At 43.7% G+C, this 16,499-nt stretch overlaps 1 protein-coding gene across 3 annotated transcripts in view; it reads right to left on the bottom strand.

The window, feature by feature from the left end:
* The window catches only part of CAPN6 (calpain 6), a 76,544-nt gene that overhangs the window by 19,209 nt on the left and 40,836 nt on the right, over positions 1-16,499 (bottom strand). For 2 of the 3 annotated variants that reach the window (XM_026652982.1, XM_026652983.2), the window contains exons 3-8: positions 9,871-10,002; positions 8,980-9,188; positions 7,901-8,093; positions 4,017-4,210; positions 1,880-1,957; positions 485-680 (exon numbers count right to left, since the gene is read on the bottom strand). In XM_026652982.1, coding sequence (XP_026508767.1) covers positions 485-680; positions 1,880-1,957; positions 4,017-4,210; positions 7,901-8,093; positions 8,980-9,188; positions 9,871-10,002 — 1,002 coding nt within the window. The remainder of the gene's footprint in view (positions 1-484; positions 681-1,879; positions 1,958-4,016; positions 4,211-7,900; positions 8,094-8,979; positions 9,189-9,870; positions 10,003-16,499) is intronic. The other variant, XM_026652984.1, reaches the window with a different exon arrangement.

The raw sequence follows: 16,499 nt of genomic DNA on the forward strand, positions 1-16,499 counted from the left end.
CCAACATAATATTTGACCAATGTTCCTTTAGGTGTTGGGAGAATGGACATGGATTCAGGGCAATAGGCCACTCACCTCCCTTCATCATTGTCCAGGAGGGACACTTCCTCCTGCCTTGACCGTGTGGGCCAGGCTCAATATAGCTAAAAATGAGTCTTAAATAAATATCGATATACTCTGCAAGGTATTACAGACATCACTGAAACATATATGAGTCTTTATACTGTGACAATCTCTAACAATGTTTAAACCTGGCTGAGATGTTTGTCTAAAAGTTCTGCTCTAGGAATTATTTTGGGGGAAGTTCATGGCCTGCGTCCTATGGGAGGACAGAGTAGGTGATCACAGTCCCTTCTGGTCTTGGAATCTATGAAACAACATGCTCCCAGGTGGTCTTTAAATGGAAATGCACAGGCTTCTTGTTCAAGAGTGACCATTGACACCCAAGTATTGTCTTCTCGATTCAGTGTAACTGAACTCCAACCTGGGGATTCTGTAAGAAGGTGGCTCTGTAATCGAAACATCCTCCGGAGCGGTTTTTCAGTGGTTCTGAATGCTTGGTCCACGCCCCGCGCACCATTTTTTTCTCCCAGGTTTTGTGGATGCTGAAGTATGAAGTGTTCACAATACGACAGACGTCAACGTCGGTGAAGTTCTGACACCAGTCATCAAATGTCATCCTGAGCCAGGGACACAAGCAAGGCATGATTTGTAAAAAAAGCCTCAAGCTCTGCATAAAAAAGATCATCATGCCCATCTGTGGCAAGACCCCGTATGGCGCCTTCTAAAACTCAAGTTGAGGCATCACTCATCTTTGACGGTAACCCATCTGATCCTAAGAACACGGTTATAACCACAGGGCTGGAATTGGCACTGTATGTCTGGCATAGGGCGAATGCCATCTTTGTACTTGCTACAAAGGTTCTATCTACAACACAGACGCAACCATTTCAGGTGACCTTGTTATAGGCCGTTGGTCTCCATACATGGTTACAATGTGGGTCCCTCCTGGAGTGTACTCAGGATTTAAATACAGTTTAACACTGTCCCTAAACTGTGCTATGGCGTGTGACACAGTTAAAACCCATTTAAGTCTCATCTATAAGAGTGTTTTAACCAGGAAACATTGCTGTAGTTGGGTCACCTGACATAGTTGCCGATGGTCCGGAAGATTAATATCCAGTAGGGTCAGTCTAGTAATCATGGATTGGGGTCTCTCCTGACATAGAAGAGACCTAGAACCAAACTCTGCATTTAACCCCTTGTTCCCAGTTCTGACAAAGCTAAGAGTATGCAGTGACACACTGAGCCTTGGGACTGGAGAATGTCTTTCGATAGTGACCCCTCCCAGCTGACTCATCAGGGTTCCAGAGATTCTCTCTGGAATACAGCGCCCCAAGCCTGGGAAACAATGACTAGGATCAAAATTAGTTAATTACGTCCTTATTTACAGGTACCTCACTACTACAGTGATGGGTGAATTGAAAATCCATTAGGTAAATACTGTACCAGGCAGATGCAGTTTGGGAGAGTGCCTGACATTTGATAGTGTGCCATGCACAAATCAACTTAGGAAGAAGGGAATTTTCCTAAATACTGAAGGATCATGGCTTTGAGGTGCCTGAAATGTAAGTACTCATTCAGGCCTAGGTATTTTGTTCCATTGTTTCTTTCACACGTATTCCATCACCAGTCCCTGAGAATCTGAAGAAACACCAGTAGCTAATATCTAATGTCAGTAGCTGCAGAACAATCACAGATTCTCGTGCATTCAGAGAAATTATTCTTGAGGGAGGTACAACACCGGGACTAATAATAACTGTTGAACTTAGCCAGCTCCAGTAGAGGTTCCCCAAGCAACAGGGACATTTTTACTCACCAGAACTCGCCATCATTTTGAACAGTGAGTCCCAAGCTCTTACGCTCTGAGTCGCTCACTTTCTTCCATTCTTCAGACCTGGAAGTAAAAAGTGGTTTAATACGTGAAATTAAACCTTCTCACTTGGAAACAGGTGTTTATTGTCCCCTCACATTAAAATACTTTCTGAGCATTGACGAGGTGGATCATATATAGGGAAGCTTTGTTGTCTCACACAGAGGCATTTTTTAAGTCAGCACCGATACATGGTTAAAGACAAAACGCTAAACACAGTTAAAGCAGCACTTGATTTACTTCCCTTGACAGCTTCTCCCTCAGTATAGCTGAGCCATTGGCTTGGAAGCTCAGATTTGGATGAAATTTCCACATGAGAATGACTTTATTCCTCAAAATGTACATGAGCTGCTCTGGAAACACAGCCTGAATTTCCTCCTGAGCTGTTTATCATGCTCTTCACTTGGACGGGAAGGCATTATCTAAGGGGTGGCTACACGAACATTTAGTTCGTGGCAAGCTGGGGTGTGATCAACCCCACATTAGCCTGCCGCCATCTAACTGTTTGTGTGCACTCTGCTGATGTACATTAACAGTCTGCTAGTGCACTTTGATTTAGTCCTCTTTCAAAGAGGGCTAGATGAAAGTGCTCTAACAAACTGTTAACACCCAGTCCTCTTCAAACCAGGCCTAGATCAAAGCAGATTGGCAAACTGTTAATGTGCATCAGCAGGGTGCACGAACAGCTAGACCGCGCAGGCTGGCGTGGGGTAGATTCACATCCCATTTTGCCGCAGTCTAATTGTTCATGTGGACAAACCTTAAGGGCAAGTCTGCACTACAAATTGACATCAGCACAGCTGCACCAATGCAGTGGTGCTGCTGTAGCACATCTGGTGAAGACACTCTAAGCCAACAGTACAGAGCTCTCCTGTCGGCTTAACTCCACCTCTGCGAGAGGTGACAGTTATGTCGGCGGGAGACGCTCTCCCTCTGACATAGCGCTGTCTACACAGGGCGTTAAGGTCGGTATAACTACGTCGCTCAGGGGTGTGGATTTTTCAATGGGCCAGCTCCACAGATCTTGTTCATGCCAAACTCTACCAAAGTTAATGGGAGTTTTGCCAGAGAAAGGGCTGAGAGCGCATTTCAGAATCTGGTCCTCTGTCTCTAGTATAAATCAAGACAACTTGTTTCTCTTTGTATCTGGCCAGCTCAGCACTTTATTTAAACTGGGATAAAGCACCGACTGAAAGTAACAGCCTCTTTGTCAGATAAAAGAGGAAAGACAGGGAAGTTGGTACACTGTCATTAAGGAGCATCATATTATTGTTAAAAGCATTGATTAAATGCCCTAGAAATGGCCAACCGAAATGTAATGTATTATTTATTTCTGGTAATGATTAAGGCCTCGGGTCATGGAACAAACCCAGCAGAACCAGTCACTCTGCTCCTCCTTAACTCGCTGGAAGGGTCTCTGCAGAACCCATGACCCATGTGATGATCCATTACAAAGTCATTTCAGAAATAATACAATTTGCACTTTGACGGCACATTTCATCAGCGCCTCAAGATAGCCTAAGAGGGAGCATTTTTCAGATGGGAAAGTGAGCCACAGAAAGGCTCAGTGGCTTGCCAGGATCATCCAGGGGGTCTGTGACGCAGTTGAGAATGGACCTCCTGTCCTTGACTCATCAACCTTAGGCTTTAACCACAGAATGATGCAAGAGGCATGCTGCAGTCCAGAATGTAAAGTAAGCCACATCTCCCTCATTGCAGCAGGATGTGGTATCCCATTTGTTCGTAGGCTGCTACGCTTGGGAAGAGATGTCAGAACACTTCCACCGTCAATGAGGCTCTTGCCTGGTGGAATGACATTGCATTTCATAGAGACACAAGTTGGGTGAGGTTGTATATTTTATTGGACCAGCTTCTGTTGGTGGAAGGGACAAGCTTCCAAGCTCCACAGAGCTCTTCGTCGGGTCTGGGGAAGGAAGCTCGAAAACGACTTACCTTGTCTCTTGTATCCTGGGACAAACACTGCAAACAACATTGTGTTTCTTAGCATTTAATCACACATCTAACTTCCAGCAGCCACAAATGACAGCTGAATTATTGTGACACAGAAGCCCGCAGCACGTACTGGTCACTCCATGCACCGTTCCACTCCTTCTTTCCCCACGGATTCCTCATTCTGATCATGAAGAGCTTTTCTGACTTAAAAGAGAACAGGAGCCTCTCTCCGAGGCGCACCTTCTGAATTGCCGTCACCGAGTAGGCATGGCCTATGATCAGACCCATCTTTGTCTCCACCTCGGTGTCATTGGGGGATGAAGTCTGCAGCACACAAAAAAAATCCCACAAGGAACTAATATGAACTTCAAAATCAATAAGGGCGCCTAGCGCATACACAGTCAAGAGGTTTATTTTTTTACATACAACTATGGGTTCCCTTGTAGAAATATAATAACAGAGGAATTGCCATAATGGATCAAAGCCAACATCCCTCTAGCTCAGTATCAGGCAGCCTAAGGATCCAGGGGACTAGAATCCTGATCTGAGGAGGTTGGGGCAGCTGATGTTCCCACATCACTACCAGGAGGCCATACAAATCCAGAAATCCAGAGAGTACTGTGGAGATTAGGCACCGCAGCATGTACTGCCCAAAGAATCCAGACAGACAGCACTCTGTGGCCTTCTGATTGGCCCATGCTCACTATTTAACCCTGGAGGGTGGCCCAGGAAGCTGTCTGGGCAACCAGGTAGGTTTCTGGCTTGCTGTGATGCCAGACCTCAGCTTATTTATTGATCTCCAGTCTCTGTCCCCAGCCGGACCCTGACTCTTGCCTAGTAACTACCTCGACTCTGAACCTGACCCTGGCTCTCACCCATTGATCCCAGTTCTAGTGATTATGCTGGTCCCTGTGTGCTGACTACTGCAGTGTGACAGTCTGTGCCTCTCTTGTGTATGCTGATACTATCAGATTAGTTTCCTCTGGGGACCTTAAATCAGATTTGAACTAGGTCTCCAGATGTGACAGGTTGGTAGTGTGTTACCCTGATGTACTGCCTGGCCTGATCAACTACTGATCTAAGAATGTTTGACAAATGTTTCTCCTGCACTTGGATTTCTATCTGTTTTATGCAGATGGGGCTAATTCAAAGCTCATTGAAGCCCAGGGAAAAGAGACTCCTGTTTAATAAATGGGTTTTGGATCAGGCCCTTATATTGTTTTTCTTTCACGTTGGGCCCGGTCCTGCAGGCCTTACATACTCTCTACACAACCAACACTCCCATAGGAGCATCAGGAATGAGTTGTTAGGGTTTGGCTCATTGCATTTCTCAGTTCTCTGCATGGAACAGAATGACCAAAATCAAATCTCAGCGACGATACAAGCCTTTGTTCTGGTGGGAGAAGTGGGATGGACTACAGCGCTGATAGTGATGTGTGACCATGCCAGCCATTCTTACCCATTTCAAATCAGCTGGAAGATTTGAGCAGCTTGATATATAAATTAGTAAAAAAAAGAAGCAACAGAGCAACTTCTCACCACCTCTAACTATCAGATCAGGTCTGAGTGATGAGCTTGAAATTGCAGGACTAATGCCAAGACCACAGTGTATTTCAGCGACAACAGTTCACAAAGAATCAGTTCATATGTTATATTGAGAGCCACTGACGTTTCCCAGGGCTTTCTCTCCCCTGCCTCCAATCTAACACTTTCTTTCATTTGTACTCTTCACAAATAAGAGCACAAGTTTCCATGACAGCAAAGGAGTCTATAACCATTCCTGCTTGTTAAACTGTAGAACCAGAAGAATCTCCATTAGCGACTGCACTCTTCTTTTCAGCAGGATGGCACCTGGCTTTTTCACTTTCTATTTAAGTTTTTTCCCCCTTTTAAATAAGAAATTTAAACTGCCTTCTGTTTGAACTGCCAAATGTACAAGCCCTGGGATGTTCTATAAACAAAGGAGCATGTTGGGTCATTTCTAAATTGGGATGTAAGCCACTTAAGTATTAAATATTCTGCAGTTAGCAAGCACTGTGGTGTGTATAACACACTTAACAGAGCCGAGAAGTAAAATGCTAGTGAGGCAGTTTTATACACCATGATAAATCAATAAATATAGTGCCTGCATAACAATGTTGAGAAGCATTTGTATTTTATTTGATTAATTCAAAGGGCAGAAATATAATTCCAGGGGAGAATGGAAAGCACTAGCAAGTGCTTAATTTTATTCCAACCAGCTAAAGTTTTACCTTTTTCCCAAGCTCTTGTTATTAAATAAACAGCCTCAGCATTTTTTAGTGATAATTTCAATCACCTCCCTGGTATTTCTCTCCACTACCATCACATTACCAAGCAGGATGCCAGCCTGAGGCTTTGGGGGAAGTTAGTGATAGAGCTTGTCAGAATTTTTTTTTAATTTTGAGTTTCTGTCAAAAAAAAAAAACAAAAAACTCCCCAAATATTTGGATTCTGAAGTGCAGCTGCAGTGCCTCATGGGAGTTGTAGTTTGGGAGCCGCATGCTCCCATGCTCCATTCTGTAGGCTAGTAGTCCAATCAGGGAGCCGTCTCCCAGGCACCATGCTCTCCCCTCTTGGTGAAGGGAGGCAGTGTATTGAAGCAGTGGATGCCCAGTCGTAGTTAGAGCGATGATTCTTTGGGGGACCTCCACATTTAGTTGACTTGCTTTGCAATCATGGGAGAATCTTTCGGTTACCATCAACTTTCTGCTGCAGAAATGGGGCAGCACTGATTGTTCTGGGATCGGCACTCAAGTGCCAATGTTTATACATTCATATTTTCATGGAACAATTTCCAAACGAAGCAGGTAGTTGGGAACTCATATTGCAGACTATAAGTTCTAACCAGTTAATCACCACAGGACTTCTACGGGGGAGGTAAGTGGTATAATTTCCATTTTACAAAGAGGGAAATGAAGTTGAGAGGTTAAGTGACTTGACTAAGCCCATAGAGGTTAGCCTTGGCATTTATAGGTCTCCAGAATTGAAAGGAGAGGGCAGTGCAGCCAGGAGCTTCATAGAACCTTAATGCTGCCCCGTCTGATCTTATGGAATTATCCCCTCTCCCTTATATCCCCAGGGCTCCTGTCCAGAAAATAACTAAACACAGTTTCTAAATAATTTAAAAATAAATTCACAGAAAATCCTAAAATGCATGGGGACCAGTTTGTTTTCCCTTCACTTGTGATGTCATCTTCATTTAAGGTGGGATTTTCAATGGCTTTCAGCACTGGCCTAACCCTGCTTCCACTGAAGTCAGTGAGCGCTTTAGCATGGGTTCTGGGGAAGCAGAGGTAGGCCAGTGACCAGCACTTTTCACAACCCTGCTGGTAGCTCCTTGGGGCAGGGAGGATGTCTCTTTGCTGTCTTGTAAAGCATTTAGCCTACTTTGGGTGCTTTGTAAATATGTATAGGACAGTCTTAGCCAGCAAGTATTCACAGTATTTTTATTTGACCAGAAGCTTTAGTGAAAAACAAGAAGCCCATGTTCCTGCTCTGAACGGCTGGATGAGCTCACCACTTCACTCAGCTCCGGTACTACATTGACACAAAGATGGCCACGTCACCACCGGCAGGAAGAAGAATTGGTAGCTCAGTGCTTGGAAAAGTGATTTTGTAAACAGGTTTCAGCAAGAAGTTAAATGTCTTAAGGGGACATGGTACCACCTGCCTTGGTTGGAAGTCAGGATATTCTAAATTTGTTCATCTCTGCTCAAGTTACACATTGGGTACCTCTCTTCATTCAGAAAGGAGAGAACTTCACATCCATGTTAAGGTCAATGGCGGGGCACGTGACTGTGGTTTCCTGAATTATAGCTAGTGGCTTAGGGAATTGTTCTTGGCTGACAGCATTGCCAAGTCATTAGCTTTCTACAAACAGCCTTCTCAAAATCCAAATTAAGGATATACTGAATACATTTATGCTAAAATCGTTTTTCCAGGCAAGAAAACTCATCAGAATAAATCATTGTATATCAAAGTCTGCACACATACCGCGATGGAACAGCTGATTAACCCGCCTCTTTTATGTACTTTCAGCAAGTCTTCAAACAGCTTCATTTGCTCAGAAATATTCTCACAATATTTGCCCTTTACCAGGTCAATGGATTCTGCCACTGCTCCAGTGAAATCGACAATTGCATCTGCAGCAGTGCCTCCATCCAGGGCTTCATAAGACTCAGCCAGCCTAGAGGTAAAATGGAACAAATTGACTCACCTTATGGCTGTTAAAACCAAGACAAATGGGATTATTTCTGTGTAATATTTGAGACCACCCAGAAAAAGGATCACAAGTGTGTCTGAACAGCAGGGAACTGGGAAGAAAGCTTTGTTACACTGCTATGCAATAGACTTGAGAGCGTCCCTAAGATTCCTGCTCTCTGAATTGCTAGAATTAGATGTAATGAAGAGGAAACATGCTTTTTGTAAGAAGCATGGGAAGGGGATCACTGCCTTAGGAGCACCTCCTGGCTAGAGCTGGTCAGAATTTTTTTGTCACAATGGTTTTCTGTGTGAAAATGCTGTTTTGATTTTTTCCCCAAATTGAATCAATTTCAACAAAAAATGTGGATTTTTTTTTAATGTTGCCATGTCCAATTTTCATATTTTCAGAATAAAAAGTTTTGATTCTTCGTTTCAAAGCAACTTTTCATTTCGAAATGTAAAAAAAAAATGCAAAAAGATCAATCAAAAGGAAACACTTTGAATTTATTAAAATGAAATGTTTTGACTGACCTGAAATGATTTTTTTTCCAGAATTTTGTTTTGCAAAAAATAAAATAAAAATTGAAATGTTGGTTTTTTGTCCAGAATTGGGATGATTTTTTAAAAAGTTTGAAATGTTTCACAATAATGAAAAGTCTGATTTTGACCAGCTCTGCTCCTGGTAGTGGATTAACAAAGGGTCCTGGAGGCAGTCTCAAAGCTACATATTCTCCAAGAGCAGCACCAATTGGGAAGTAACATGGGGAAATCTGATAGGGGTGAGAGAGGAAATCAGTAGCATCTGAAATGATAGGGTGAATTTTTATGTGTAGCTGAAATCACTTAAAGGACATTGAGTTAATTCATACTTTGCATAAGCTTTCTCCAGTAGTGCGCTCCAGAATTCATTCTCCACGTTGGAATGGCAGTAGATCAGCTCCCCATTAATTGTTGGCAATCTATCGTCTATGACAACATCAGTCCACTGTCCAAAATACCAGAACTGAAAGTGAAAAATCCCAGCATATTTCTGGGGTCTCTTTGAATCCCATTCTTGTTCCTTAAAGCTTGGAATCACCTGAGAAATGAAGAGAAGCACAGTTCACCAAACACGAGTGAGACCTAATCAGGGGAAGGCTTGAGCTGGTTCCTTGGCAGCCACCACAAAGAACACTGCTCTGGCAGCCCAGTCAGCCTCTGAAGATCTTAAGCTGAAATCAGTAGAATTGCACCCTCCCACATCAGTAGTGAATTTGGTCCCAAAGTACCTAAAGTCCCATTTTGTGCAATCCATGCGGAGAATGAAAACCTACCCTGGGGGAGGCTACATGGCACTGGGGTGATATTTGCAGTGACTGATAGACGCACCACAGTGCAGGTGCCCCCTGGTTCTGCTACATCCTCTGCCTGATACCAATGAGGATATGGGGAAATCCGCTCAGTAGAGAGTTGCTTTCTTGTCCTCCAGGCAAGACACATAATAACAAGCCATGGGAGCAGCAACTGGTGAGAGGGACGGCATATAAAAATGAGCAGCTAATGAAAGTTTGGACCTCAAATGCCTGCTACTCCCCAGCTGTATATTCTTCCTGAAGGGAAGGGAGAGGAGGTGTGGATCACTGGTTATGCTAAATTATCATGGAGAGGAGGGAAAACGAGCAGGTTTTGCACTGACAGCTGTCCCACCCCACTGCAGGACACCTCGGCTCTCCTTTGGGGACAGGCTTTATGTCAAGCACCAAGCATATTGGGTCACATACGTTTCGCCAGAGATTCTCCCGAAGAGCCAAGCAGGAGCAAGCCGCCACAAACCAGCAGTTCCCCAGCTTCCCTTGGTGCAAGTCATGGGCGCTGATTCCATTCACAAACAGCTGTGGGTCTTCACAGAGCTCCTTACAGAACAAAAAAGAGAAGTGACTGGTACGCTTGGGAGCAAAAGTATTTAAGAGCCCAGTGGGGAGTTAGAAATGGAACTGACAGGACTAAGGGCTGGTCTACACAGGGACATTCAGGAAAGCTAAGGCGAATCAATGAAAGGTGTGATGTTAATGCACATTAGACCCCCATGTGGATGATCTGATTTAGGAGTAAAATGGCTTAGTTTGCTGTAGCATGGAGGATTAAGCGACCGTACACTAAGGCCATTTTAGTCCTGAATGAGAGCATCCACGTGAGGGTTCGATGTGCTTTCCATTACGTGCATTAACTTCACACCTTTCATTGATTCACCTTAACTTTCCAGAGTCTCCCATGTAAAGGTGAATCAATGAAAGGTGTGAAGTTAATGCACATAATGGAAAGCACATCAAACCCTCACGTGGATGCTCTCATTCAGGACTAAAATGGCCTTAGTGTACGGTCGCTTAATCTTCCATGCTACAGCAAACTAAGCCATTTTACTCCTAAATCAGATCATCCACATAGGGGTCTAATGTGCATTAACATCACATCTTTCATTGATTCGCCTTAGCTTTCCAGAGTCTCCCACGTAGACTGCCCCTGAGCTGCACTGAAATTCCAGGAGCAGGCCGGAGAGGGACAATTCTAGTTCTCCATGGTTCCACAGACCCCTCTAGCAGTGCAGCATTAGCATTAACGGGCATCAGTCGCACCATGTCTGCTTGTGGAAGCTGTGCCTTATACACAGGAACCGTTTCAGGGGTGACATATACATCGTAATTACAGCCAAGGGTTGGATGGAGCAGTTCTCAGTCACACATCACAGCAACACTTCTCTGATGGCCTCAACCAGTCTGCAGCATTTAAGCTTTTATTTTTTTTTTTATGTTCAAACTTGGAAGCTTAAAGTTAGGCACTGAAATCCATAGGTAGGGATGGGTTTTGCAAAAAATCAGCTTTGGATGGCCCCTGTGCCATGTGAATCCACTTCCTAGTTCCATTCACCTAAATAAGTGGCTTGATTTTAATAAGTGCTGAGCATCTACAGCTCTCCCTGAAGTCAAAAAGGAACACAGGTACCCTGCCTCTCTGAATGTCAGGACATATAGTTAGGTGCCTACATATGGATTTAATTGCCTAATTTAGGCACCCATATTTGAACATTTTTGCCTGAGTTTCTAGCTCTTCATACAGTATGAATGGACATACAGAATGATGGAGGGTAACATCTGACAGTGCATTTTGAGGAAAGACATGAATGAGAGGGGAGTGATCACTCGGCACCCATGAGCAGGGAACTTGCTGCAAAGACAAGATTGAGAGAAAGAAAAGAAGGGAGGGGTAGGCTTGGGCAGAGCAAAGGGGTCAAAAGAGGAAGTGGCTAGAAAGGATTGCCCCTTATACTGGAATGCTATAATCTTACTGCTTCTGTCATGGCTTCCATCATGGCTGATACATCAGGGTTTGAACCGGGGACCTCCAGAGGTGAAAACATGAGCCTTGTTGTCCGCATTGGCTTTAATTTGCCTCTCCCAAAGGTTTTCCAAAGTTATTTAGACACCTAACTGCCAATGAAATTAATGGGCACCAAAAAGCCTTTGAGGATTTAGCCCTATGGCTCTAAGCGTGTAGCTGCAAGTATTCAACAAGCACAGGGGGCTGAAAGAACACAGCTTTTTGAGAGTGCTGGCTTTGTTAGCATTACTGACCACTCATCTCGCGCTCCTCAGGAAAATAGCGCTTCTGAAATCATACCGTATCGACATGCGGTGCTCAGTAATTGGGGTCTATGCAACTCCAGTCCCACATTCCCAGAGATAACACAGCTAGCAGCACCTTGGAAGTTTGGTGTGCTTGTAACCTGAAATTCACACTTCAGTACCAGCAGAACTGCATTCTAGAGACAGCAAGTGAAGTGGGGGGCAGAGAGGGATGGCAGTAAGAGTTGAAATGGTGGCACGACAGGGGCAGAGGTGGTAGCAGGACGAGTGTGGGAGATGGAGTGTGTAGCGATGGAGGGATGGATTCTTTTTAAAAAAGGACATTGGGCTTGGGTTGGTTTTTTTTATCCCAATACTATTTTACTCATTTAACAGCATTTATTGGGAGAACTGTTGAGCATTGGGAGACACAGGCAATTGATCATTATTCAGTGCTTTATTATTCTTCTGTCAGTAATTCTTACAAGTAGACTTCATGTATTAAAAATTTTACAAGAAACTTTGAATAATGTAAGTTACAAGAGAAAGTACATGGAAAATCTGGTATTGCTGGTGTCAGCTATGCACACCAGATTACTTACCTGCACGATTGACAGATTCATTATGTTTAGCCGGAATGTACAGGAGCTTTAGCACAGGAACTGAGGGCAGGAACTTCAGCTTCTGGTTACGATTTAGACCACCTAAAGATCTGGCCTTTTCTTTGCAATGGTGGTAAACATTCCAAACCCAACGAGGATAAATCTCTAGATTATCTTTTGCTGGACTTCTAAGTAACACGGTCAGTAATATTTTCTAGTTTGTTTTTCCTGTTGAAATGTTGTCATTGGCATAATTAACATGGGGTGGATTTGTTCTCAGGAACAAAATAATCCAAACATTTTTGTTGTTGTCTCTTTAGGAAGCCAAAAAAATATATTGTTGAAAGAAATTAAGCACACCCATATTTGACATGTCCAAACAGGAAATTAATCTTATTTGTTCTCCTTGCCAAAAATAGCCATATTAAACTATTGAGGGGATTGTTACATAGACGTTTGTCAAGTGTCTCATATAGGCTTATGTAGAGACCCAAAGAGGTTGTGTCAAAATGCCAAGCATGTGGATATGATTAGAGGGAACTGACCACTATGACCCAGAGTAAACACTGGGCTGAAGAGCTGATCAGCACTGCTTCCTTGTTTTTTTTAAGAGCCTGCTTGACACATTTTTACCTCCTAAAATATTTAGCATGTTTAGAATATTTGAAGCTAAACAATAAGCAAAAGCAAATGATGTGATGTATATTTTATTTATTATTAATCACAGACATTGGAATAGCACCCACGACCATAGTATCTTGGTTTAGATTAGGCAAACAAATAACTCCTATGTTTCAGAGTGGTAGCCGTGTTAGTCTGTATCAGCAAAAAGAACGAGGAGTACTTGTGGCACCTTAGAGACTAACACATTTATTTGAGCATAAGCTTTCGGGGGCTAAAACCCACTTCATCGGATGCATGCAGTGGAAATTACAGTAGGAAGATATATATACACATAGGACATGAAAAATGGGTATTTTCAGTTAATCAGTGTAATCAGTTAAGGTGGGCTATTATCAGCAGGAGAAAAAAACTTTTGTAGTGATATACTGTTTCCTTTTTTTCATTGTTTTTGCAGTCTATCAGGAGGAATTGATAGTGTAGGAAACCACTGCTCCATCTAATCCAGATCTCCTTTAAGAGAGTCAGATATCTATATTGCAACTATCATGATCATCAGGCTTTTGATAATGCTGTTTCTATGGCTCCCAGGGTCCTCTTCTGATCCTATACCTGTTATTTCGGTGCAAATCCACTGAAATCAGTGGAAATACACTGGTATAAAACTGGTGCAGGTGAGATCAGAATCTGGGCCAAAATATTGGCAGGAAACCCTCTTCTATATATGATGCTCTGTTTGTCCCTTTATTGTTCTTCTCAGTCAATTTGTAACCTCATTGCTGTAAATAATACAGGAAGAAAATATTTGGGTATTTTGCTTATATGTTCAGAGAATTCTGCCTTAGAAAACTCAGTTCTCCCAGTTGTTCTTCAGTTACACATATCTGCATTATGTGTAGAATTATAATTGCCAACTGTATAGAGTCTGCATGGAGTCTGAAAAGTAGGCAAGAGGTTATAGCTGCTTGAGATTCCACTGAAAATGATGATGTCCTTATTTTCATACAAGACTTTTATTCAGGTAATTGGATTCTGCTTGTGCCATTTCCTATTCGTATAACTCTGAGTGATATATCTGTAATTTAATGTCACTCGCACACAGATACTGTGAGAAAGAAAGTGGCTCACTGAACCCCTTTGTCCTACTTTAATTGGTATGGCCCTTTCTGAAAGCTGGCGAGCTGTGAAACGGTGAAGATAATAAATGAACTGGCTAGTAAGCAAGTTCACAGAATACTGAGCAGGTCAACATGGTAGAGCTCATTACTGTACCTGACACACAACACAAACTACAATTTTAGCTGGTATATATAGGTTTTCTTCTGCTTGGGATCCACAAACTGTAAGCTGGGACTTCACAAGCTGCTGGGAAAGGGTTTGAGTAGTAGGGGAGTTGGATTTTGTATGTGGATTGGGTTTTTTTTTTCCCTGAGGAAAACATTTCTTGAGAAATCCCAGATTTTTCAAAACCCAAGATATAACTGGTAAAAGGTCAACGATTTAGTAGTTTGACTCTGGGTCATCAAATGGTTTGTACATCTCTCTGTAATGGAATTCTTCAAAGACGATGAAGGACTGATATTACTTGTGGCGAAAATCACAATAGAGAATTAGACACCATTGGGAGATTAATTCCAGTCTAGAAGGTTGTTTGCAAAATGTGTAATTAATTGCAAATGGGCAGGTAGAGGAGACAATCTGTTATCCTCTGGCAGTGGTTCGGGTGGTTCACACTACTAGAAATAACGGACTTTAGAGGAGCTTAGCTTAAGTAAATGGCTCCTTTTATCTGTAAAAATGTGTCTTGGTCTAAACCAGGGGTCGGTAACCTCTGGCTTGCGCCTCGCCAGGGTAAGCACCCTGGCAGGCGGGCCAGTTTGTTTACCTGCCGCATCCGTAGGTTCGGCCGATCGCGGATCCCACTGGCCGCGGTTCGCCATCCCAGGCCAATGGGGGCGGCGGGAAGCCGCGGCCAGCACATCCCTCGGCCCGTGCCGCTTCCCGCAGCCCCCATTGGCCTGGAGTGGTGAACCGCGGCCAGTGGGAGCCGCGATCGGCTGAACCTGCAGACACAGCAGGTAAACAAACCGGCCCAGTCCGGCCCGCCAGGGTGCTTACCCTGGCAAGCCGCGTGCCAGAGGTTGCTGACCCCTGGTCTAAACATTACCAGCAGCCATAAAGTAACATTATGACCTTGGCTTTAGTTGGGACAAAAAGCTTAGTTAGACTTGGAAGGATTAGATTTTTAATCAGTGGATGTTGGTAAACATCAATTTCGACATACATGCGCTAACTGACAGAAAATTTTTTCCATCGATGAAAAGCAAAGTTTACAGATAGACAAAGTAAGAAAACACTGCTTGAAAACTTATTAGAGTTTGATTTCAGGATATTTAGTGTGTCTATTCTGACATGTGATAGTGACAATTTATGTTTTAAGGTTATAAAGTGTTAACTTTTTGAATCTCATCATCTCCTATCATTAAAAAATTATTGTCTGACTCCCCCCATTCTGGCACCCCCATATCCCACAACTGCAAACATTTAAATAGATAATTGATAAAAAGGCTTACGAAGAGATGTTGATATCATCCATCAAAATGATCAAAAATTGAATTCTGCCAAGCCTAAGGGTATGTCTACACCCAGCCGCTAGTTCGGCGGCTGGGAATCGAAGTTCTGGGTTCGACTTATCGCGTCTTGTCTGGACGCGATAAGTTGAACCAGGAAGTGATCGCCGTCGACTACGGTACTCCAGCTATACGAGAGGAGTACCGCGGCGTCGACGGGGGAGCCTGCCTGCCGCGTGTGGACCGAGGTAAGTTCGAACTAAGGTACTTCGACTTCAGCTACATTATTCACGTAGCTGAAGTTGCGTACCTTAGTTCGAATTGGGGGGTAAGTGTAGACCAGGCCTAAGATTAATGAATTCACTACAATGTTCACAGCAGTGCCATTGAAACTACACTGTAAAGCATTCTGAGAGGCTACAGAGACCTGGGGCTGGGCAGAACCTGATCTGTGAGGAGCTGGCAATCTTGGGGCTGAAGAGAGGGTGGTAGAGTGGGTGGAAATGGATAAGGGGGAGTGATTCAGGGAGAGGAAAAAAGAAAAAGCAAGTGCAGTGACTGAAGCTGGGATTTTCAGAAGAAGCCAGGTGCTCAACTCTCACTGAATTCCAGTAGGGTTTGGGCGTGTAACTCCCTAAGCATCCTTTGGAAATCCCAGCCTTAAAGGTCTAAAATCTTTGTCTGCTCATAAGACAGCTGGGATCTGTGGCCTACCCTGGGTCCATGAGTTCTGCATGGTGTGTGCAGTACCTGCCCCAGGCAGTTCATTTTACATAAGGCAGGGGGAGTCAGAGACAGTGCTCAGCACAGATCTGCATCATGCTCTCCTCCAAGCCCCTCTTCACACTGGGCCTACTTCAATGGGCACTGAGGTGTGGTGGCAGCGGTGGTAATGCCTCCTTCCTGCTATTGAGTGCAGACGGGAAAGTTCACCCTCGGCTATAGCTTACCCACTGGTTAAGAAGCAACAACATCAAAAAGAAGGCAGGGGGGAGAA

This window comes from Terrapene carolina, unplaced genomic scaffold (assembly GCF_002925995.2).
Source record: "Terrapene carolina triunguis isolate 2854851 unplaced genomic scaffold, T_m_triunguis-2.0 Scaffold131, whole genome shotgun sequence".
Taxonomy (NCBI): Eukaryota; Metazoa; Chordata; order Testudines; family Emydidae; genus Terrapene; species Terrapene triunguis.